The sequence below is a fragment of the Aulostomus chinensis genome, chromosome 5 (genome assembly GCF_037954235.1).
Source record: "Aulostomus chinensis isolate RoL2024-O1b breed Wild chromosome 5, RoL_Achi_v1.0, whole genome shotgun sequence".
Classification (NCBI taxonomy): Eukaryota; Metazoa; Chordata; class Actinopteri; order Syngnathiformes; family Aulostomidae; genus Aulostomus; species Aulostomus chinensis.
The window spans coordinates 19,948,447-19,973,009 of record NC_141324.1 but is presented as its reverse complement, the minus strand read 5'-3'; the positions used below and the strand labels follow the sequence as shown (position 1 = coordinate 19,973,009).

Here is a 24,563-nt window from a genome sequence, read left to right as displayed (position 1 = left end):
CCCAAAAAGTTTGCCAGTGACTGTTGTGCCCTCAGTTGTCCTTTATTTAGATACGAGGATCATGACGCGTACGTCGAGTTTGACGAATCACTTGCGGCTGCGCATCATCAGCTGCTATCTCGTGAATATTGTATTAATATTCTGGAAAACAACATTTGTTGCGAGGAGTTCTGTTGGACGTTGACCTCCATTTTCTGACCCACTCACGCGTAGATACGTAATAATAATAATAATAAATAATAATAATAATAACGTACAAAATAATAAAATATAGGATTGCAAAGATTAGCCTTAAATTCTACTTCGTCTATTTTTATGACGCGTGGATTCAATATAAGTATATATTCAAATAATTGCACGTCTTCTTTGTTCTGTACATGTATATAAAGAAAGAAAAACCTCCCATAATAAAAAACAAATTCAAATTACAGTTTTGCTGTGTTGAATACAAAAGATCAAGCAACACTGACGGTTTTGTCTTCGCTTTCTGACCCTAACAGCGAGGGAAGCTGTGCATTTTCAGGAATGTAGCGGAACGTTTCAGGAAAAAGCAGAGTGAAGTGAAGCTTTGATACAAGCTGGTCCCCAGATGCCTTCAGGAACCCCTAAAGACACAAACTGCGAACCACTTGTCCCACTTGAAGGACATCTCGTTCTCAGAAACCTCAGGCTGGAGCCTCTTTTTGAAGAATACTGCCACTACCGACCAGCTATATCGTGTAACATGAACACGAAAGGCCTCCTCATACCGAGGAAATTAGATTTGTATTAGATTTGTACTTTTCTGTTGTGGGACCCAGAGGACGGACCAGGACCCGGGGTCTGTCTGCTCTCTTGCCTGCGTGCATCATCTTCCTTTTTGGGTTGCTTTTAAATTTGTACTATTGATGCTTATATGAAGGTGTTCGCTGATCTCCCCCCCCCCCCCCCCCTCTCTCTCTCTCTACCCCCCCCCCCCCCCCACGTCCTGTTGTATTGTTGATGGCGCTCTGGCGGCCGACATCCTCCTCATTGACCCTCGTCTCCCTCGCTGCCTTTTCCGTCTTATGAAAAACGATTCCAGCTCGCTGATTGAATTTTATTCCTTCCTGACCAGGTCTTTTCTGCGAGCATGCCATCAATCTTTTGACTAACACGACGTTTGTTTATTGGGCCAATACTTGGGAAAGTATCTAATGACTTTTATGAGCCTGGTTGTCCGAGGGAGGGAGAACTGGAGACAGGCAAGCGTCTCTCGCTCCTTTTTTGTTGTAATTTACTATCATTATTGCCAGCAAAGGTACGTTGTGAAACATGCGCATGGCCTGCAGATACTCACAGGATGTTTTATTTTGATGAGTAGCTGTCTCTGCCATCGTCGCTGTCGCTCTGGGCTCCTTGGTTTAGAGGCCCAAAGCGGCCTACAGAGATATACGTGTCGAAGGTAAAGCGCCGTCTGTGTGTTGCAGCGTTGCCTTGACAATTACGCGTTTTTCTGCCGTAATTTGAAAAGCCGATTTGTCCTAAGAGGGTTTGAACTTGGCGTTTTTCCAAATGTGTGAGACGTCAACCAAGTTTCGGCTGCTTCCGTCCACCAGATCTCATCCAGCATTGGAAAAAAGGTTAAGACAGAAAAAATAGTCAGTTTTCGCCTGCAGGATCTAAACTAGAGAAGTCTGTTGTTTCTATTCTACATTCAAGCAAGATTATTATTGTTATCATGTCATATTTTTTTTTATCAAAAGTTGTATTTAATTATGAGTTCCACTTCAAAATCGCGCGAACAATTAAACTATTCTTATTGTCGTCATTCTTATCATCATTATTATCACTGTGGTCGTTTTGTAGAATCTGTAACTCTGCGCAGTTTTACGCACAAGTTACGCAAGATTCTATCCAAGCAAATAGGTAGCTGAGCACCTCTTTAAACGAAAACATTCAAAATAAAGGTCTGTCTGTGATTACAAAGTATTTGCAGAAAACCTTCAAAAAATAAAATCAAATAAAAAAACGACAACAAAACAGATTCAAATAAAACGACTGTGAGCTTCGGGACCACAGCCCTGATTAGCCTCAACTACTTCTGAATTCTCTCAACTGGTGAATGATAATGAGAGTAAATACTTGTGTCATTTTTAGGTTATGGGCGAGCCGCTGTGCAATCTGAAAAAAAAAAAAAAGAAATAAAAAAAAAAGAATCTAAATTTTCCCTTAAAGAAACCAAACGAGCCTTTTACTCTTTCTTCTCCCACGCCCCTTTTCCTTCTTCTTCTTCTTTTTTTTTGGGGGGGGGGGGGTTCTAAATCATAACATCAGTATCTGGCACATCCAAAGTACTTGCAACAGAGGGACGAGTAACGTATAAAATGTGATGGGCCGTAATTGTCTCCATTCACGTCAGTCTCCTGTCAGACTGGTGAGAACTCAAACACCAACATGACTATCGTTGGCATGTGTGGTATGATATTAGGTAAGCGCCGGTATGCGCCAGTAAACACACAACGCAATCCAAAACAAAGTTGTGCTGTGTAATCTGTTTGTCTGGTGCAGGCCTCAGTTCACTTCGACCTCTAATCGTCTCCTGAACGTCTTTTAGCTCTTTTAATGGTTAGATATTAAATGAAACATTCAAAGAAAGAGCAGAACTAATTTAAGACTCAAGGTTTCCTTCAAATATTTCTTTGCAATTTTTTTTAAAGCCTTCGGCAGAGAAGCAAAATACAATAGTTTTGTTTTTTTTAATATATTACATGGTTCTAAAATTTAGCAATTTTTTTGGGAGTATTTAAAAGGTCTGAATCGGTCCAAACGTCATTGATTTGGTTTTACATTTTGTGTAATTTTAGGCTTCTTTTGCATTCACACGAACCTACAACCCGAGCCAGACTGAGTGTGAAATATCACCAGCCTGTATTCAACTCTGCAAGAAACCAGGCTTAACTTTAACTCACATAAAATGAAAATTTATTAAACAAACAAACAAATCCTTCAAAATACTTTTCAACAGATGAAGAATCTTTAAAATAGTACGGCGATATACACGTTCCTTCAGTCACTTTTATAATGGAACGTTTGGCTTTGTTTTTTTGTTTTTTTTAGGACAATTAAGGCAATTCAATTTAGAAACACTTTTTTTTTTTTTTTAGGTGTTTGGTCCATAATATCCGGCTACAGCTTGGAAATAAATTACTATATGCAAGTTACACGTCCATGAAAACTGACACATTTTTTAACATATAAAGCCACAAAAGCAACAAAAAAAAAGAGAGAGACTTACGTGTTATTTGTGGTAACACTGTTGTTTAGAAAAATCAAGTCTTTTTGTGTGTGCGTGTGTGTGTGTGTGTGTGTGTGTGTGTGTGAGTGTGTGTGTGTGTGTGTGTGTGTGTGTGTGTGTGTGTGTTTTTCTGTCTCATATTAGTCCATATTTTTTGGGCAGTGAAAGGTTGAATTTTACCAGAATAGTTCAAACACCGTGGAGGAAATATTCAGCCTGTTTTTCTTTTTTCTTTTCTTTTTTTTAGGAGGGGTTGGTGGGGGGGTAGTAGGTGGGGGGGGGGGGGTGTCAGAACTTGCTGCAGTCATATACAAAAGCTCCCGAAGTGCGATAGATGGATTGGCTCGGTGGGAATGACATCTGACAGCTGTTATTTCCATTCACCGGTGAATTATTCAAGCCAATTCTCTGGGATTCAAACATCTCTCGGACTGAATGGAAGTTCTGTTGTTGTGTCGGGTAAGCTGCGCCAAGATGGCCCAGGTCTCCGGCCTGGTTGAGGTACCATGAGGTCAGCCGCCCTTGGTGGGGGTGATGGCCCTCCTGCCCAGAGTTTAGATTGCCGTGGGTCAAAGAGGATGAGGTGGTCGTGACTGAGTAATCTGGCAACGTGTCGTCCACGGTGGTGCTCGGCGCCAGGTGGCTCGATCTGTCCCCGGCGTATAAACTCATGGCTTGCATGTTACAATGATAGGTAGCGTTGGAGGTAGTGGAGATGGAGTTTTGGTTACAAGGGGAACTATACACAGATGTCTGACTTGGAGAATAGTTTAAGGACAAAGACGGTGTTATACCTGTCCTGCTGGAGGCGGTGAGGCTGGGGGGGAGCTCAGTGGCCCCTTGTGGGGACCCCCGGAGGGAGGTCATGATATTGTCTACACTGAAGCCCTGCGTCGAGGCCTGGCCGTGGTGCTGGTGGTGCTCAGAGCTTTCCATGCCGATTGACCTATTGGAGGGGATGCTGTGGGGGCTCCCACTGGACATACTGCTGCTGTCCGGGCTCTCGATTTTAGGCACGGTGCTCAGAGAGGGCGAACTGGCCTGCGGTGGCGTCACAGTCCCGTTTTCTGTCTTAATATCCTGGATCCTCACAGGCTGGGAGCCCTGCACCGACTGCTCCTGGTCCCGGGTTTGCTGCCTGGGCGGCAGCTCCTTCTGCAGCCGCTCCTCTTTCTCCTTCAGCACGTCCTTCTTCTTGAACCGCCGCCTCCTTCTCAAGAAGCTCCCGTTCTCAAACATGTTGTAAGAGTCCGGGTCCAGGGTCCAGTAGCTGCCTTTACCGGGTTTTTTGTCGTCACGGGGAACCTTGACAAAACATTCATTCAGGGACAGATTGTGTCTGATGCTGTTCTGCCAGCCCTGCTTGTTGTCTCGGTAAAACGGAAACCTCTCCATGATAAACTGATAAATCCCATTGAGGGTCACCTTCTTGTCAGGCGAGTTCTGGATCGCCATGGTGATGAGCGCGATGTAGCTGTAGGGGGGTTTGACCATATCCTTGGGCTGGGGCTGGGGGGTGTATGGTCCATAAGCCCGGGCCATGCTGGCAGGATATTGGTCATGAGCCGCGTGAGAGTACATGTTCATAGGTGCTGGCATCCCGGTGTATCCCCCTCCGGCGGCGGCCCGGTAGTAGCTCGGGTCGCTGCTGATGTACGGCACGACGCCCAGAGAGTTGGGACTGGAGACGGAGTAACGCGCCTGCATGTCTTCACCTTGGAAATAAAGCTCCAGAATACGAAGTTCAACTTCTCTCTGAGTGGCTCAAATCACAGCTCCTGACTTCCAAGAAAAAAAAAAAAAGAAAGAAAGTAAAGTTTTGACAGCGTGCTGGATCTGCGCAGTCTTCAAGCCGTCCCCATCTCTGTGTCTCTCTACCAACCGCACACTGGAAAAGTTCTGAACTTTGGACATCCGTCACCACACGGGACTTTTGCGCAGTTGAATTCTTTCCTCCTTTTTGCTGCCAGCGAAGCTCCTCCCTATAAAGTGGCCGAGTCATCCAATAGGACGCGGGAGAGCGAGAGGGCTCCGGGAGAGAGGAGGTGTCGGTACCTCCCAGATCCAGCGCAGCCAAAACTTCAGACGTGACAGAGCGACTCACATGTACACAAATCAGATCATGACGAGCGTAGTGCTGCTGCACACTTAAAATACACCCACCAGCGGCCCCGCGCTCATCTGAAGACTAAATAAATACAGCCTCTTTCTCATTTGCATAATCTGGATGTTACTGCTTGAAATTCTGACTTTTATTTTACCAGTCAAATCACTCATAGGTGCTTTTTTTTTGTTTTAGTTATTTGGGAGGTAATGGTTTGAAATTAATTGATTACAGTTCCTTTTTTGAATTTCAATTCTTTAACTCTCTCTTTTTTTCCGGGAGAACGGAGCTCCACTAAACCAAATGGCGTTATCCGTCCCGTTGTAGGTCCTCAAAGGGTGCGTTTTATTAGTTTAACGGGATCAAAGCTGGATCGGTGTTGGTGGGCGGTTACAATCTCATTACAACGGGAATGAAGACAGTTTGGGCTGAAAGGTGTGAGAGTTTATTCAAGAAGGAGGGCCTTGGAACCAAATGGGACCAGAACGACACCTTCTTTGTCATCCCAGTGTTTGTTGCTTCGATTGACACGTCAACCGAATAAACTCTAGTTGAATATTTATAGTTGTTTTTAAAAAATTAAAAATAAACTCGTTAATTCTCATATTCTTAATTTGTGTTTTATTCACAGATGTAACTACTTTATTCTCCGTTTCTAGGGAGCTTTCATCGAGGTTTGTTACCAGACCACACAATTTGCAGTCACGTAAGGAATTTTTAAGGCTGAGGTTTGGTGGGAAAATAGAAAATTAAATAAGCGTTTTGCTTGAAAAACACTCGAACAAGCCAACACCGAAGGCCTCTGTCGCCCTCGTGTCAGAGGCGAGTGTGCGTGGAATTGTTCGTGGTCATTGTGAGGCAAAGTTACACTCCTAATATCGACGTAATCCTTTGCAGGTCGTCTTAATTAAATGTCCGTGCAGAGGCCTGGTGGTGCTCCGACGGTTTCTCCTTACATGGACCCGGGCATGAACTTTTTCCAGTGCCCGGGGCTGTTTACTCAATCCACGACGGGCCTTTTGCTTAATACCCCGGCCTGCCCACCCACTCCTCCTTCCACTGGGATAATTCAAGATATCTGCAGGAGCTCGGCGAGAGGAGAACAACAACAACAAAAAAAAGATTTACATTCAAATTATATTCAAAACTCCTGAGAAATCTCTCCCCGCCTTTTTCTTTAAATGCTTGTAAACTGTCATGAGGGCAGTATTGTTGAATTAACGTCATCGTAAAGAGACGCGACAACGGCTTTGATATTAATTCGTTTATATTTCAAAGTCAAGTAATTTCGATTTGCTTATTTAACACGGTTTTTTATTTTGTACCAACAGGTTTTAACTGCCCCTTTATTAGGATGATTACAATTTCTTTCTTTACAGCAAAAATAAATGAATTAATTGATATAATAATGACATGATGCAGTCAACCTGAGTGATTATAGAATATCATAATATGGCAACTTGGAAAAATGTGGTCACAGTAGAGTTTATGTTTGAACTGATACTAGCATTTAAAAAATAATAATAACCATCACAAGTGAGTCAAAGTCCAAGTTAGAGTGATGCTGGAATATATATATGAGAGAGAGAGAGAGCGAGGGAGAGAGGGAGGGAGGGAGGGAGAGAGAGAGAGGGAGGGAGGGGCAGAGAGAAAGAGAGGGAGGGAGCGAGAGAGAGAGAGCGCTAGCTGAAGTTTATCAAAACTAAGAGTGTGGCTCCCTCTGCTGTTTTCAATGGTTTATGGTTTTTGTTGAACTTTTTTTTTTTTTTTTTTTTACAGGTCTTAGTAGACTTAGTAGGCCGGGGACGCATTATGCTAATGAACCTCTCACTAAAATAGCTGATGAACAGTTCCGCACAGTCTTAGGGCTCGACCTCGAAGGGCTGTTTCAGGGTCAGAGACTGAGAAGTTCGGGGGGCTCGGTAGTTAGTAGTAATGTTACATTTTGGGTAATTCAAGGAAAAGACTCACTACGGGGCAGCGCAAGAGCGGAAATATGCACATTTGCGAGCGTTCGTGTAGCCGGTGGATCTATTTTTATCTCTGGGACTCTCCACAGAAGCAAAATGGCCCCTGAACACTTATGAGACGCTGCCGCCATCTCGCGGTCTATTTCTGAAGTGCAGTTCGCGTCTCACAGGAAAGGAGGAGAGTGGTAAACCTGGAGATGCAGCACACAGACAGCGTGGAGAATTATAAGCAATTAGCTCCACTACAATCACACCGACGGGTTTAGATCTTGTGATATGCTTGCTGTCCTATCATGTGACTGGATCCATTCCGCCTGTCGGCAGTGTCTATGAGGTGTGGTACAATCCCAGATGTTCCCCTTCATGGCAGATACACTTTGTTTCCGTCAAAAGGAACACATTGTTTTAACAACATGTCAGCCTCCATACGGTGGATGGCAACCAACACTGATGACCTCACGCCATCTTTTTTTTAAGAGCTCTTGACCAAACCTACAAGAAAACATATACCGAGAAAGACATGCAATGTACCACAACATGTCACTAATCCTGAAGATGAATGAAAGATCAATAAAGTCACCGGACGTGGAGATTACTCAAGTCTGACCTGTGTTCAGAATCATATTTTGGCTGATAGCTGATGCTGATATTCTGAGTTTTTGGTTTTATGTTGTTTTAATCTTTACGCTCTCCTGCTGGAAAAAAAAAAAAGTCATCATAAATGCGTTTACATCGACTTCTGCCATTTTATTTGCGATTAGCTGATGGAATATCTGCCGATATCAATACACAACCAAATGTGTTGTTTTACCCGAATTATAAAAATAATTAGATTATAAATAAAAAGTTGTTGGCTTGCAGACTGATAGAGAAAATGTTCAGGACTTAAAAGGACGCGGCTCGTGTATCATTTATTTGTGGTTGAAGACGAGGAGAAGGATGGAGTCGAGCCTGCTGTGCTGATGGCTCAGATGTGAGGCTTCGCTACATGACAAGGCTCGTACTCACGAGGACCCCTTTATCTCAGCTGTTGATCTCCTGGTTACATCGACAGTTCGTTTCAGTCTGCACGCTACCACAGTCAAACGTCTAATTATGATTTAGCTTGTTTGACTTTTGGCATTTTAAAGGCCAGTTTTCCTGCGGCTCCCTTCTCCCTCCTTCTTCTTCTTCTTCTTCTTCTCCATCTGAACAATAAACAGAACAAGAACACGGGGCAGGACCAAGAGGATTCCAGCATAACGATGAAGGTGTTCTTATCATTCAAGACAAAAACTGAGGGATGGTTGTGACGAGCAATCACTGTCATCAGAGGGTTCACGTCTTAACCAGCCGCTTCACTCATTTGTAAAATGCTATAAAACTAAAGTAAATCTGTGTTTTGCGTACTTGAGAGTGAATGCTGATTTGACTCCAATAGAAAACACATTTACATTTTAGAAACTGATACCAGTGGATGTGAAAATTCCATTAAAAAAAATCTAGCTTGAAATGATTTGCCAGAGTCATTATTCTCCCGTGGATCCACCGTCTCAGGCCACTGGCGTGTAAAATGGGGGTGAACTTCAGTCCCGGAGCCCCATGAGAGGATCAAGAGTCTGATGATTGACAGCTGAGCACACAGACATGTTTGATGATGTCACAACGTGCATGTTTGCAGTCTCACCTCCACCTCCAGAGGTAAAAACATGTGTTTTTAAGCTGCTGCACCGTGCTCAGCAGGAACAACGCGTCAGCTTGCACCCACTCTGGTTCCGGGACTAGAATGAAGATTCACAAGCAACGCTACTGATCCTTCTTCTTCGCAGGCTCTCGCAGCTGAGAGATCGACTTCATTATCAAATGCATGTTTTTGAGGGTGGAGAGTGGAATTGCATGTTTGAATGTGAAGTCTTATTCTCCTCATGTATGAGCAGGATTGATGAGCAAAGCTCCAACCACACAGGTGTAAACTAAGAAAGTACAAAAGACCCTTCAGCTAGCAGACAACCTTTTACTACATTTGTCCCACTTGCACAGGCGTGTTCTTCATCCACATGGTCTCTTCTGCTGCTTGAGACTTCACGTGATTGAGCAGAAATATCAAATGTTCCTAGTTTTCATTACTTATGCCTTGCCAACATAAAGTTGGTGGACAGTAAACCAGAATATTTGATCTGAACACCCCAGTGAAAGCGTCGTCAACCCTGAGGTGCGACCTCACACTGATTATCGTCGCTCGTCACTTTACAGCTGAGCGCAAAATCAGTGTTCATTGTTTGCAGAGTTGTTCTTGGTTTCTTTGTCTTACTGCACTGCAAGTTTGACATTATGAAAGTCTCCATATTCAATATTGCAGCTGCTTTAAATACTTTAAGCGCAGCATCTTCACACTCGAGGGGAGAACACACAGGCCTCCGTCCACCTCTCTGTTACAATTGGGCTCTCTCTTTTCCACAGTTTCCTTCAACCAGAGCCCATTGACTCCATCACTGACTTGAAAATACATGTAGTTTACCCTCATCCAGCAGTAGATGTGACAGAGTTACCGCTCTATTACACTCCCGGGAGTGAGAGAGAACGTCAGCTGTCAAATGACCGGAGTCACATCGGGTCACCACTAGAGGGCGGTGCAGTCACAGACACCAGCAGGACGGTCGCGTGGAGGGTTGGTGTAACTCCGTGTCTAACTTCTCTTTCTAATTGCTTATAATACAACTACAATTTCAATTAATCTCAATGTCAGAAACAATGCAGGCCTTTGTTTTAATCAATTCTGGGATGATCCTTTTATCGCACGTTGTTAAAACGACATTCAGGGTGCACAACATAATTAAGCCCCAATTTGAAAACGCCTTCATCTGCTTTGTTTCGGTGTAAAGTTGAAACTCATAGTTATTTATGGGGACATTTGGATTTTTGGAGCATAAATGTGTTTCAACGTTTCCGATTTTTAAAAACCGTCTCCACGTAAACCACAACACTTTTAAAGCTCAGAACATACATTATTCTTTACTGGATTCTATTTTATTTATTCTATTTTTCTCTTCTATGACCGAGGCTTACACCGGGACCCAAGTCCTAATTTCGGACCACTAACATGGAAATGTGAACTGGGATGACAATAAAAATCCTTGAATCGCTCAAACACTGCACCACATGAGAGGAAAATATAACTTTTGGTCTGGTCTTAATAATAATAATAATAATAATAATAATAATAATAATAATAATAATAATAATAAAAATACATTGAAAATTCAAGATTGTCCTTTAAAAATAAATCTTTTTAATCAACATTTTCAGCAATGCCAGCAAAAGTGCCCGGATAAACAGAAACTGCGTCAGTATAATTGCTGCATGTTCGCGTGTGTGTGTGTGTGTGTATTTGTGTGTGTGTGTGTGTGTGTGTGTGTGTGTATGCGTGGTTCCTCACATCAATAGTTGTTCAACAGTAACAAAAGTCAGTAAGGATTATTTCATATCCACTTCTGGATTTTTTTGTTGTTGTTTGTTTTTGCTGTAAATCTCCCATTTCTTCCCTCAAAGTTCGAGGCTGTATCTTCATGACGTCGACAGCTCTGTAACCGGTTGGATTTGTCACATGACACATGGTTTCACGTCCTGGTACACGCTTTGGTGATGGTGGTGATGAAGCTGAGGATGATGATGGTGATGATGATAATAAGATCCGCCGGAGGTGGGATGAAGAGAAGAGATTCCGTTAAGGTTCAAAACGAAATCCTTCCGGTCACAAACGGGAGCCGAGTGGCTGGAATACCGAGACAATCCCACTGCAGGGAGAGGAGACACGTCATGAACCTGTCGTGGTGACACGCTTCCATCACTGTTTAAACCACGTTACTGACTTGGCTGGCGGTTTTCTGCATTTACAGATTTACACGTCACTTCGAAACTTTCAACACGAACACGTTGTGTTGCAGATAAATCATTGTTTGTATTAAACCCTTTTACTATTTCTTACGTTATTTCAATATATATAACAGGAGGTGATGATGATCGCGTATCTCACTCTGAATGACAGACAGACCTGACATGAACCAAGCTTGGAATAATTCGCCCTATTTGCGTTTTTAAATATTGCTAATTTGTGTGTGTGTGTGTGTGTGTGTGTGTGTGTGTGTGTGTGTGTGATTAGAAATGTGACATTTTTGTTCTCATACTAAAATAAAAAAATGGAGCGACGATTAAAAAAAATAAAAATATATATTTGCAGATTCCAATAACGTGACAGCGTTGCTTTTATAAATGAGTACTTCTGATATTTTCCTCAACACCACATACAGTATCGCTCCACGCCTGTAGAATCAGGCAAAATGTTGGTTTTTTTTATCATTATTGTTGTCATTATTACGATTATTATTATGATTATCATTCCTGTGTTTGAAGACCCTAAAGAAAAATCGAGAATATTTAATAAATAAATCTGTAAAGATGGGAGGGGGGGGGGCACTTTTAAAAACATGTGGTTCATGGTAAACCAGATATTCTACAAACTATAAAATGTTACCTGAGCGTGTATTTTAACTGAGCTATGTTGTTTTTATTCATTACATTTCATTAAAAAAAAAGCTGACCCACTGACTCGAGGTGGGCTTGGATGAAGTCACATTCATTATTATTTCATTTTATGTCTCACAGCAGGCCGCGAATATCTGAGGCTGCTGCTGCGCTGTGTGGAATAGGATCAATTATTTCTGTGGCTCAACATTCCAGGTTCGTCTTTCATTTTTGAGAGAGCAAACAAAGAGTCGGGGCTGAAGCTTCTGCTGTACCTGAGAGGTCAGAGGAGTCTCGTGCGTTGTGGTGCAGATACCCTTGATCCAGGGAGTAGGTCGACATCCCCGAGTGCAGAGCAGAGGACGAGGGGCTGCTGGAGGCCCCCGACTGCTGTTTGATGTATGGGGGGACACCAGGTGAACTCCAGTGTGACGCTGCATTTGCATACGGAGACTGACAGTCCAAAGGTCCCACCATGGCCGGGGGGGACTGCAGGGGGCTGTTGCGACTGGTGTCCGGGCAGTAGTCCTGGTTAGAAGCCACCTGAGACGCAGCCATGTAGGATGAGCCGGAGCTCGATGACATATGTGGGGCGTGATGCCCCCCACCGAGTCCCTCGAAGCCCCCCGGTACTGTATTACCCATCAGGTCTATGTTGTAGCCGTTATGACAGGCTAACGCACCGGACGGTGGCTGGAAATCAAAGTTTTGTGGCAGCATAGACGCACCGAACCCGATGCCATTCATCATCCTGTACATGGGCTTCAGAGCCTGGCATTTCCTACGGAACCCGCGAGGTCTGCGACGAAAGGAGCCCTCCTCGAACATGAACTCACTCCCTGGGTCGATGGTCCAGTAGTGGCCCTTACCGGGTCTGCCGAGGCCCTTGGGCAGCTTGATAAAACACTCGTTCAATGACAGGTTATGCCGGACCGAGTTTTTCCATCCCTGGTAAGAGCCCCTGAAGAAAGGGAAGCGGGCCTGCAGGAACTGATAAATCTCACTCAGGGTCAGCCTTTTGCTCGGGGAGCTCTGGATTGCCATCACAATGAGGGCGATGTATGAGTAGGGGGGCTTTTCAGGGCGCCTCAAGCCGGAGTTTCCCTTTTTGCCTTTGGCTGATGCGTTGTGCGCGCTCTCCATCACCGGCTGTGCGCTCAGCAGAGCTGCGTTCAGGGCACCGGCCGCTGGACTGGAGCGCAGGAGGTTACACGGGTCCAGATCTTCCTGGGAACTCTCTGTAGTCATAACTGCGCCTCTTTATGGACCTCTCATGTGTTTAAAATGCTATAAAATGTCCCCTAACGCGATAATTGCAGAGGTCAGCGTCCCATTTGTGATGCTCTGCGCGTTTATGAGCTAGAAATTCGAGAAACCCCAGCGGCTGTTCCTCCTTCCTCCCTCTGTCCATCGCTAGTAGACGTCCCGTCAGAGAGGGGAACTAAAGCTCCTCGCCTTTGCTTGCGTATATCCACCCGGCCAAACACAACTCGACCACCTATCAATTCCTGAATCTGCCTCTGCCCCTATAACCCCCCCAAAAGCCCTCCATAGAATCACCAAGGACTGCTCCCTCCCCATCTGGCCAGGATCCAGACTAGAAGCTGGACACAAGGCAGCAGAGTGAGACAAACTCTCCTCCCACGACTCTCTTACCAAAACACCATATTCCCATTTGTCAGAGCGGCTATTTGGCATGTGACATGGCATGATGAATAAAGCAAAGGCACTTTCAGCAGAGTCAGACATATTTTGACCTTATGTGTACCTGCGAGCAGAGCCCGCGGTGCTGGATTTATGTGGTTAAATTGTCCTGCTGGGTTCGTTTGTTTGGGCTGTTCTGGGTTAGAGGAGACCTGCTCTTTCCATCCGAGCGTGCCAACTTAGGCTACCACACACAGAGCGAGGGTCAGAATTCCTTCAGCCTGGATTCCATCCAGTGACTAATGACGTGGTTCAAGAGTAAAGAACCACGTCACTCATGGAATGTTACAAGTATACGTAACATACTACGCAGAATTGTTTGTTTGTTTTTTTGCTTGTTTTATTTAGTGTTCGTTCACGCGCAATATTACATATTAAATAGTTCCCGAGCACCAAATGATGTCCAACCGTCAGCAACACCCCAGCCTGCTGCTGGGGAACTCAGACAAACACAGGCCGCGGGTTCCATTTCTGTCTTTTGTGGATGTTGAGTTCAGTCCTTGCAGGATGCACCGTTTGTATCAACCGTTTCCTTCCCTGCGCATGCGCGGAGACCGACCGAGGCGACAGAGATTGGATATTCCTATCCGGTAAGCAGGGACATTCGTGAACCGAGAAAAGTCAGTAAGGATATTTTTTAATTATCATTATCATTATTATAAACAAATGAATACGTAATGATCATTATTTATGACATAAGTCATCAAATTAGATACAGGCTATATGTACTTTTTTAAAGAAAATGTCGTGCCATGTCGACGGGGGGGTGGGCTTCACTTCATCCAGTGTCTTCATTTACTTCCATTAAAGACAGAATCAAATCAGTTAAACATTCACGGAAATAGGAAAGGTGATTATTTACTATTAGTTCCTTACCAGAGATACTAAAAGACTCCTGAACTGAAGAAGCTTCCAGCTTTCTAGCAATGTATCCAGGTTGGAATCAAACAGATCCGCGGGTGGATCTTGTTCCACTGGCACCACTGACAAGTGCTATAATAATGTGGCTCCAAAATAAAAACAAAACAAAACAAAACAAAACACAAACTTTACAATGGTTGTAACTTTTTTGAATCCGTTTTCCAAGAACACCACACGTGTTTTTTGTAACCTTTTTATTTGGGTACAGAGCCTGTTTTTGAAGGCAAACACAAAAACAAGTCAGTGCATTTCTGTCACAAGTAACATTCGCAACGAATTAAATCTGTTGTATAAAAATGGAGAAACGAGTAAATTAATAAAGGGCCTAAAAACAACCAGAGGCATCAAGAAGTGCAACACCACGCCACCACCAGTCCGTTAAAACCCCGACCGACGGGGGTGAGACGCCAGTCACTGTTCAAAGTGTAACAAGGTCCGTGACAGAAGCCCGTCGGAACACGCATGCGCAGATTTTGCATGACAGTATGGAAATAAGGCAGGTGGATTTGAATGAGGCGGCCAGCTGAAGGCGCACAGGGCTGCTGGCTTACAGTCCCTCTTGAAAGGCGTGCTGAGGATACTGTCTATAGCGAAGGAGCTGGTGAACTTGGACTCGGTCTTGGTGCCGGTGGACTGACTGCTCCGCGGCTCCGGCTCTTGCTTCCTGCTCAATCTTTTGTTGTTAATACGCTTTCTCCTGCGCCGGAACACTCCGTCCGCAAAGGTATACTCGCTGTGAGGATTGAGCATCCAGAAATTGTCCTTTCCCCAGGGTCTGGAGGGGTCGCGGAGTACTTTTAGAAAACAATCGTTCAGGGATAAGTTGTGTCGCACCGAGTTCCTCCAGCCGGTGTAGCTGCCCCTGAAGAAGGGGAACCTGCCCATCAGGTAGTCGTTGATCTCCGCCAACGTGAGACGTCCAGAGGGGGAGTCCTGGATGGCCATGGCGATGAGAGCGATGTACGAGAACGGGGGTTTGGGTCTCCTTGTGTACGTCCTTGACTTGCTGCTGGCACACGAAGTAACAGGTGGAGGGGGGCTGTGCGGCACGCAGTCCCCGTCAGAGCCCAGCTCCTCCCCGGCGGACAGAGAGCGCTCGCTCCCCTCTGCGTCGCTGGATCTCTCTGAAAGTTTGTAGTGTTTCCCGCACAACACACCGAACTTCATACTGCTGACCGTTAAAGTAATTACCCTCCTACGGTCCGGTGCGCGTCAAGGTCCTGTCCCGCGCCTTAAAAGAGTTTCTGATGTTGCACCTGCCAGAGGACTGACGTCTCACCTCCAGCCGGCGTGAGCAGCACTTTATAGCATACCTCGGGATCCACCCGGGGGGGCGGAGTCAGATGATTTCAAAACATCATCAAAAACACGCGTGATTAAACTGTTTTCAGACTTTAACCACAGTTTTAAAGTTTAACAAAAAAAATCATTTCGTGGAGTTTGCAGCATTTAGGGAAGAAAACAACCCTCAGCTTTCCTACCCGCCACCTGTCGAACGTGATCTAGTGACGTATAAGTAGGTGAAGACACCTGAGACAGCAGGTGGCAATGTTTCCTCTGTCTGAGGTGAAGCACCTGCAAGTTGGTCTCAGCCAGCAGGGACAGAGGACTCCACTGCTCCCTCTGCATCACGCCCACTTGACCCCTTTATCCTGCCGCTGTGAAATATAGTTCCATCTCAGGCTGCTGAATTCATGGCTGGATGCTGTGAATGTGCTCGTACTGCCATAGATGCTCCAGCGCTGGACTGCAGCGTTTCATATATGTTAGCTTCTTGCTTTGGTGTAGTGGTGAACTTGAGATGTTCCTCCTGTTGTGTCAGATGGAGGATTTGCCTTCTGGCTGAACTGCGATCTTGCAACACTTGTGACGAGACTCCAGTGAGACGACCTCACGAAGAAACAGCTGAAACACTGGTCTGAATGGCTGTGCTCGGAGACATTATAGCCTCCTGGAAGCAAACGTTGACCTCACAATGGCTTCTTGTAGGAGTCGGCGTGCTTTTGACGAAGAAAACTGTAAGTTTTGTGCTATTTTTAGGGCCTGAGCCTGAAGGTACTTCAGGCGAAGACCCTATTATGTTTGCTCGGCAGAGCAACACATTAGCAGCACTAAAAACAGTAAAAACACACACTAAACAGTGTCCCAGCCCCCCCCCCCCCCCCCAAACCCATGAGGCAACTCGGCCAGACGGCCTGGAGCCAGGTTTCACATACACATCCATTCAAAACCTGGTACTAGACTGTTCTTGCTGTCAATGAGCGCGCGCAATATGCGCATAATCGAATTTCACCCCCTGAACATGCATGAAATTCGCTGAAATTCGGCACAATTGTCCAGTCTGGCTAAACATTCACTAATCAAAAAGAAAAACACCACAAAAGTCTATAGCGCCACCTAGGGAGCCACATAACATAAAGATAATTTTTTATAATTTGGAGCGCTATAACTCCTCCCACGAATGTCCCACAAACATGGGACCAACACCGTTGGACTCGTCTCATCAAGACAAACAATTCATACACTCTGACCCCTCACCTATCTACAACAGAATGTCCACTAATTGGAAAACACTGTCAAAATGAGGACTTTTTTTTACTCCCCCAACAAAATCTATCTCCTCCTAGGGCATTAATGCTATTGCTTCCAAACTTTCACACATTAATCACACAACTCTGCTCTTCAAAAATATTTAAAGGTTTTTATATGAATCGCTCGGTTTGGATTTTATAAGCCCTCAAAGTGGGGGAGACACGTTTCACGCTTACAATGGAAGTCTATGGGGAGACCGTGTCCTCTCAGGGTACATACTGTCAAACAAATGCTTCTCACGTCTACACCATACATCCCACAGCTTTTAAAAACACACCACTGCATTCCTGACAAAAATCCCTACAAAAATATGGTATTATGTGTCACTCTTGACCAACGTTTGCCGACTTATTCAGCTTTTCCACACTACATTTCTGTTGATCCTCCTCTCTCTCCACTCTAGCACAGATCAAAGACAGAGCAGCAGGGGAGGGGTTCTTAAAGGGCCAGCTCTCAGCTCTGCTCTCACTCTAGCACAGATCAAAGACAGAGCAGTGGGGGAGGGGTTCTTAAAGGGCCAGCTCTCAGCTCTGCTCTCCACTCTAGCGCAGATCAAAGACAGAGCAGCAGGGGAGGGGTTCTTCAAAGGCCAGCTCTCAGCTCTGCTCTCACTCTGATCAGACTCAGGCTTCTAACTCCTAAACTACAAGGCCCAGGGATTTGACCAAGACACCCTTGGATTCAGGCCGGTGTCAAGGACGCGGCCACAGGCTGCGCTGGGGCTCAGGCCCTAACAACGCTGCTTGCAGCTTTAATTTGCTTTGTTTTCGCAGGTGTGATTATTTCAACAGTAAGTTAATGATGTGTGTGTGTGTGTGTGTGTGTGTGTGTGTGTGTGTGTGTGTGTGTGTGTGAGAGACACCCGGCCAAAGGTAATGTCACCGCGATGAAGGGTGGCAACTCTCAGGGATGGCGACAGCTTTAATGACATTCCCATCTATTCATGTAGACATCAACATCATCGTAATGGCAGATTCCCTGAGGACTGTCAGAATTAGGCCAAGCTTTGCTGTGTGTGTCCAATAAGACTTCTTTTAGATGTGTTAATGGTTAGTAAAGTTGTTGTTTTTTTTTTTATTTGAGGCAATTTAAGAAAAGCACAACCATGCCATGTGATCGGTGATGTCATACTTTGGAAGCTAAGCGTTTTCTGATAGTTTATCCATTTTCTGTGTCATTAACCACCCTCAGTTCCTCCACATCCAGCCCACAACAAGCACTGAATCAAAGTGGCTGTGTGCAGGGAAAAGCAGCGAGTAGGAAATCGTGTCTAAATGTTCTCACTCAAAATGTGTTGGGTTTTTTTCGCCACATTTTGATCTTGGAAACAGGAGACAAAGCCTTATTTATAACTCTTGGAACATTACTTCTTTTTTTTTTTTTTACAGGCCTGGACAATTGCCAGTTAACGACACTTTGTTATGGTGTTTTTTTGTCATGTACATTGCATGCATCTTTATGTGGAAATGATTTGGTTCTTCTGAGACACACGGCTTTGATTTTTATCGAACCTTCTATGACTCCTGTGGAAACTGTTTACAACGTGAAGTCAGTGCTTCGATATCTTCAGCTTCTTTAATAAAGCAGGGAACAGGCGGCAGTAACAAGTTTGTAACAGCTCAGATACTCTGTGGGTGTGGCAACACAAGACAAGAAATAGCCCCGAATTCTGAATGTGTGTGTGTGTGTGTGTGTGTGCGTGCGAGTGTGATCAATCATCACCATCACGCAACCATTAATTATTTCAATAAGCACTCTGCTGTTGTCTCGTCTGTTCTCGGACAGTCATTTATGAGGTTACAACAGCATGATGGCATCTAGAGCAGTACTACCTTGTAGGATATAAAAATTGAGCAACTTTTATCGTTTTTTAAAGTAATGACAGCATGAAGCGCACACACCACCTATAAAAGCAGATTATTCTTGTTACATTGACCTTGATTGGGATATCTGAGATGCTGTACATCAATCAGATACTGTAAACTGTGGCTCTCGCTCAGGTATTTGTTGCATTTATGGAATGACGACCAAGCAGGTAGCCAAACCTCGGTGAGTAATGCTGCTTATTCAATAGCTTAAGTGACTATCTGGCACCGTCTCCGGTTTATAAACTGTCTATGAACACAGACTGATACCATAATCCTGCTTTGCATGCATGCATTTATGAACAAGTGCAGATATACATGGTTGTGTAGCGGTTGATTCATGGAAATGGTGCATGTTAGACCAGCAATGAACGAACAAAACAAAAAGAAACCAATTATTACACACACACACACATCTATATACATGTATGTATATATATATATATATATGTGTGTGTGTATATGTGTGTGTGTGTGTGTATATATATATATACACATACATGTATATATATATATATATATATATATATATATATATATACACATACATGTATATATATATATATATATATATATATATAAAATATAGATAGATATTTATAGATATAGATATACACACACACACGTATATATATAGATAGATATAGATATATATAGCAATAATATATAAATAAATATATGTATTTGTATATTTTATACATACACACATAAATATAATTACTAATTTGTGTGTATATTTATATATATATACATACATACACACATAAATACATATATGTATTTATATGTGTATGTATATATACACACATATATACACATATAAATTACATATAAATACATATACACACACACGTACATATATATACATATACACACATATACACATACACACACGTACATATGTATATACACACATATATACATATATACACATACATACACATATATATATACACATACACATATATATACATACACATATATACATATACATACATACATATATATATATTTATATACATATATATACACACACACACACACACACACACACACACACACATACATATACACACACACACACACACACAGCTACAATAAATGTTAAAACCTACTCTTGTATTCAAGCGATCACTGGATAAAACATTTGTTTAACACACCAACACACACGATGATGCACCGTTTAAACATCTCAGAAAACTAAAACTGGCCCAGGACTTCAGTAAACTGCTGCAGCAAATTCCTCAAGCTACCTAAAAATAAACAGGGCAGAGATGTTCACCTGCAAGGATTTAGTTTGCATAACTCTCTCTCTCTGTAAGTAAGGACCGTTTGCGTGTGAAGAACTACTTGGTTACAGGGTTTAAGTTGTTTTCCAGAGCATTGAGCTGCTGAAAGCTTCAGTTTCCATACAAAGGTTTGAAATTAAAAAAAAAACCCAAACAAAACAGAATTTCATGTTGATTCCAGTCGATCCCTCACGCTATTTATGGCAGCAGCGTGTTTATTATCATTGTACATTGTGCCACTATTTCTCCCACCACTAATTATAGTATTTGACAGCTCTGTTTTGAAATCCCATCGCCAGCGTCTCGGCATTTAACTGCAGCATTACGGTTTTTGCACAAACACGCGTTCACCTCTTAGTCATCCAAATCATCGCTGCACTGGTGTCTTTACCTCTACTTCTGAGCACCGACTGTGTGAAAGACTCGGAATTCTGTTTCCTTTTCTGGTCCCGTTATACATGCTAAACGGTGGAGGATTGGAGGATTGGAGGATTGGCTCTACCGGGAACAAAGTTCTCCTGTGTTTTGATGAGAAAAGCAGCAAAGACAGAAGGAATGAAAACATGCCCGCGCTTGTCGCCGGTCTGGGAAGCTTCTATTTTTGGTCTTGTCACTTCAGAGGTAACACAATTGAACCGTCAAACACATGTGAAGTTCAAATACTGAGGAAGTACAAATAACTACCAACAGAAAGAGTAATCTGGAAGTGCAGATAAAACGCTCAGGATGTGTTTATTACATGGAAACGTCTCACTTTCTCATATCTTATTTGTTGAAATACTCCTTTTTATTTTTACTCTTTGCCATTGAACTTCAGGTTTAGTAAAACGTCATTAAGGTCGGTTTTCAGATCATTTTCCTTCTTTTCTTTCACACCATTCTCTCTCGTTCAAAAATTAATTCACCACTTGCAGATCAACCAGCTGAACTAAAAAAAAACAACCCAATAATGATCATAACCTGATAGAATGATAATTATATGATAAAGATGGAGCCCCGGGGGAGGGTGAGTAGGTCAGGTAGGTGGTGTGGTGTCAAAGCAGGATTGTGGACATCCTGCAGCCGTATGTGTGCTCCACAGCACTCCTCTCTAGTGTTTAGACTAAAATGAGGTAAACACTAGCAAAAGTCACGGCAATAAGGGATGAGATGTAGTTTGGTTTACACCCCCCCCTCCCCGAAGGGTGGGTGGTGAGTGATGATGGATCCCATTTCCATTTACTCCCCGGGTCCATGTAGAAGGCTATAATCGCTATGCGGATGGAGTCTCATAAACTGTTCCTGACAAGCTGCAGGGCCACAGAACTGTTATCATTATCACAGGGCTGGACAACGCATCCGCATTGTACCGATATACCGGCTTTATGGTGGTAACAGAGTCCTTTCCTGCCTCTCAAGATTGTTTTTAATGATTGTGTTCGACCACTGAGCCCTACAGTCCACATTACTTCTGACTATTCAGTTAAAACACATCATCTTGTTAATAATTTGTGAAACATCAAGAGCCACCAATCTGCGTCACGATATCGAGGTCAGAAATATTGTGATATTTGAGGTTTAATCGTATCGCCAAGAGCGGTGCGAGAGTCCGAAAACCCGGAAGTACACATTGTTGACTTTCCGGTTTCCTCCTCTCAAAGTCAAAGGGATTATTGAACGTGTTTTCCAACCATCACTGACTGAGCTGAAGCGTTCACACACATGTACCAACCTTCTATTTTCAGGGTTAATCAACTGAAAACTGTAGGAGGGTTTTTTGTTTTTTGTTTTTTTGCAGAACAAGTCTATGTCAACCCGCTCAAGATCCAACCACAACAGCAGAGACTATCAGCACATTTATCAGTTCGTAGACAATCAAACCATCGATCAAAATACAAAATATGTGCGACTCACCTTCAAGAGTCCAGTGGTCATCAGACATCCACAGCGTCAGATGATCCATCTCCAGTCAGAGATTTAGTCCAAAACACGCTGTAGGGTCCAGAAATGTCCAGATTCCGTATCGTTCATATCCGCCGCAGTCGTCATCGTTTCCCGCTAATATTCCACTGAAAACCTCCACCGTTCTCATCCATGCAGGTGAATACACGACCTCAAAATGGCCGTCGACCCCTGACCTGAACTTTGACCTTTTGATTGATATCTTATTGACCCAATTGGCGCTTACGTATCGATCTGACTCTCATGTCATATTATTGGCTATCGATCGTCAATAATATGAGGTGGGGGGGGGGGTCAGCTGGGGACTGAACCAATCGGAACAGATAGTGAAAATGACGTATGTCGAATAGCCAATGAGATTCTGTTCAGCGAGACTCACCTTTGGCGGGTTGCTGTCGGGACGCCTCAGGGAATCATGACTTTTGACATTTGTCGCTGCTCCGCCACAGCGTTTGTTTTGCACAAAGTTCCGGGGGGGGGGGGGGGGGGGGGGCAGAAAAACGTGTTTTCTTTGTCCGAAATATTTTATTTTTTTCATTGAGGAAAAGAAGTGATAATACAAACAATTAAGAAGTTAACTAAGGATCCGGTGATTAGTTTATTAGTTTATAGATGCAAGCAAAGTGTTACTGGTTGGGCCCAAAACCTCGACAGAATGTTGAGACAATCAAAGGGTTTTGTCATTCTTGGAGGAGCGGAAGTCCAACACCAGCATGTGAGGCCTGGACACCACAGGGAAAAACACCAGTTAGATTTGATTTCATTTCATTTCATTTCATTTCATTTTTTTTTTGTCTGGATGAATTTTTAACCTGCTTGGGGTCAGTCTGGATGCTGGGGCCCCACTGTGTGCTCCAGCTAATAATTCTTAGCTCTCTGCAAGCACCTATTTTAAAAAATTTCAGGGAGCTAAAAATCCTTCCATTTCTATTTGTTCAAACTGAAAATGTCGAGCATTTCAACTGTCCTGCGAAAATGAGACCACAATCATGCTTTTACTAGAAATATAAAAAAAATAAACCACAAATGGCTGAAGGGCAGCTTTTCATTACTTTCAAGGTTTTTTTCCAAAAAAATTGTCTTGGCAGTTTCTGAGTAAAACAAGGTTTGTGGTTAATACTGGTTAAAGATATTTCAACTTTTTCTTTTATAGCATCGGGAATATTAGTGAATACCCCATTTTTCAAGTGTTTAGTGTGTCTTTAAAAAGTGTCTAAAGACTACAGAGGCTGTTGGAGGCATTAAGAGTCCTCTCCAATTGCATATATGAGCAAAATGTATAAGAGTTTTTTTATTTTTTTTATTTTTCAAGAATCTATAATTCCACTGTAAAAACTCCAGGCTTTTGGTCAAAGGAACCAATGGTGACGCTAATTTCCAGGCTGGCCCTCAAACATCTGGCACCTCGGCTGCATGCTGGAGAAAGAATTCAATCAGACCACATGTGTCATGTAATCAAGTAATGCAGTCACTTGATTTGTCACTGTGTGTCAGTGAGTTCATTGCAGTGAGTCACCACATTTCCGACAGAAAGGGATCTCTAGTTTTATTAGCATTGCAGTAGCACGGCAGCAAAAGGGGAAAAAGAGAGAGAGAAAAACCCACTCCTTGCACAAGTCATTGTTTATGCATCACATTCCAAATACAGGCTTTTGACAGCCAGCTTTTCCTTTTTTTTTTCAGTTTGAGCTCAAGCTGCATTTTGTGGTTTTCACATTGTACAAACAAAAATCCGTAGCTGCTGCTGCACATTTAATGTCCCCCTGATCTCAGACTGGAGACACAGTGACCCAGACATGAACATGATGGGTTTAATGAGGTTTAATCATTCTTTCTTCATGGCAGCTTCATTGTGAACGCTGTTACCTTTGGACTGAGGATCCTCCAACTTCCGTTTTGTTTCATTGCTTCCTTGATTACACTTAGGTTATTCCTATACGAACAGAGAAAATTTGCAAAATTATAGTTTCATATGAAAAAGAAATTTTCTAATCGCATGTATTTTTTTTTTTTCCACTGGATAAAGGCTTTCCGGAGAGAATATGAATGTTCAGTTCAGTTTTTGATCTGATTAGTCATCACTGTAATCAAATAATTATGAAACATGTGTTGTGTCTCAAAGTCTCTCTTTCAACACTTCAATGATTTATCCAAACACGTTTGAAGACCTGAAATACTCGACCATGAATAATAAACTGAAATTAAATGATAAACAAGATCAAATCCAGCAAAAAAACCTGATAATAATCAGTAATTCAGTAATCTGGTCGATGATAAGGCGTAATGGTTCATAGAACTACCTCACCTGCTCATAACCTCCCTCGGTCTGACCAACAGTTTACACTTGTGACCATAAAAAACTCAAAATGAATTCATTTGTTGAAAGATTTTTAAAATATAAATTGCAAAAAAATAAAAAAT

The 24,563-nt window shown here is 43.1% G+C and overlaps 3 protein-coding genes across 5 annotated transcripts; all 3 read right to left on the bottom strand.

Moving 5' to 3' along the window:
• Positions 1-2,926: 2,926 nt before the first annotated feature.
• Positions 2,927-5,233, bottom strand: foxc1a (forkhead box C1a). Of its 2 annotated transcripts, XM_086204989.1 has the most exons (2): positions 4,051-5,233; positions 2,927-3,930 (listed from the first exon to the last, which is right to left on the bottom strand). In XM_086204989.1, the coding sequence occupies exons 1-2, from the start codon at positions 4,961-4,963 to the stop codon at positions 3,545-3,547; spliced, it is 1,299 nt and encodes a 432-aa protein (XP_086061115.1). In that variant the 5' UTR covers positions 4,964-5,233; the 3' UTR covers positions 2,927-3,544. The 2 variants fall into 2 exon arrangements, with proteins under 2 accessions (XP_086061115.1, XP_086061114.1); XM_086204988.1 differs by having other exon boundaries at positions 2,927-5,233.
• Positions 5,234-10,517: 5,284 nt separating this feature from the next.
• foxf2a (forkhead box F2a) lies at positions 10,518-22,336 on the bottom strand. Of its 2 annotated transcripts, none has more exons than XM_086204990.1 (2): positions 12,106-13,334; positions 10,518-11,103 (listed from the first exon to the last, which is right to left on the bottom strand). In XM_086204990.1, exons 1-2 carry the CDS (start codon positions 13,076-13,078, stop codon positions 10,910-10,912), a joined length of 1,167 nt encoding a protein of 388 aa, XP_086061116.1. In that variant the 5' UTR covers positions 13,079-13,334; the 3' UTR covers positions 10,518-10,909. The 2 variants fall into 2 exon arrangements, 1 of the variants encoding a protein (XP_086061116.1); XR_015116120.1 differs by lacking the exon at positions 12,106-13,334 and adding an exon at positions 22,095-22,336 and having other exon boundaries at positions 10,956-11,103.
• foxq1a (forkhead box Q1a) lies at positions 13,971-15,756 on the bottom strand. The gene has a single exon (XM_086204987.1). The coding sequence runs from the start codon at positions 15,620-15,622 to the stop codon at positions 14,867-14,869; it is 756 nt and encodes a 251-aa protein (XP_086061113.1). The 5' UTR covers positions 15,623-15,756; the 3' UTR covers positions 13,971-14,866.
• Positions 22,337-24,563: the final 2,227 nt, after the last annotated feature.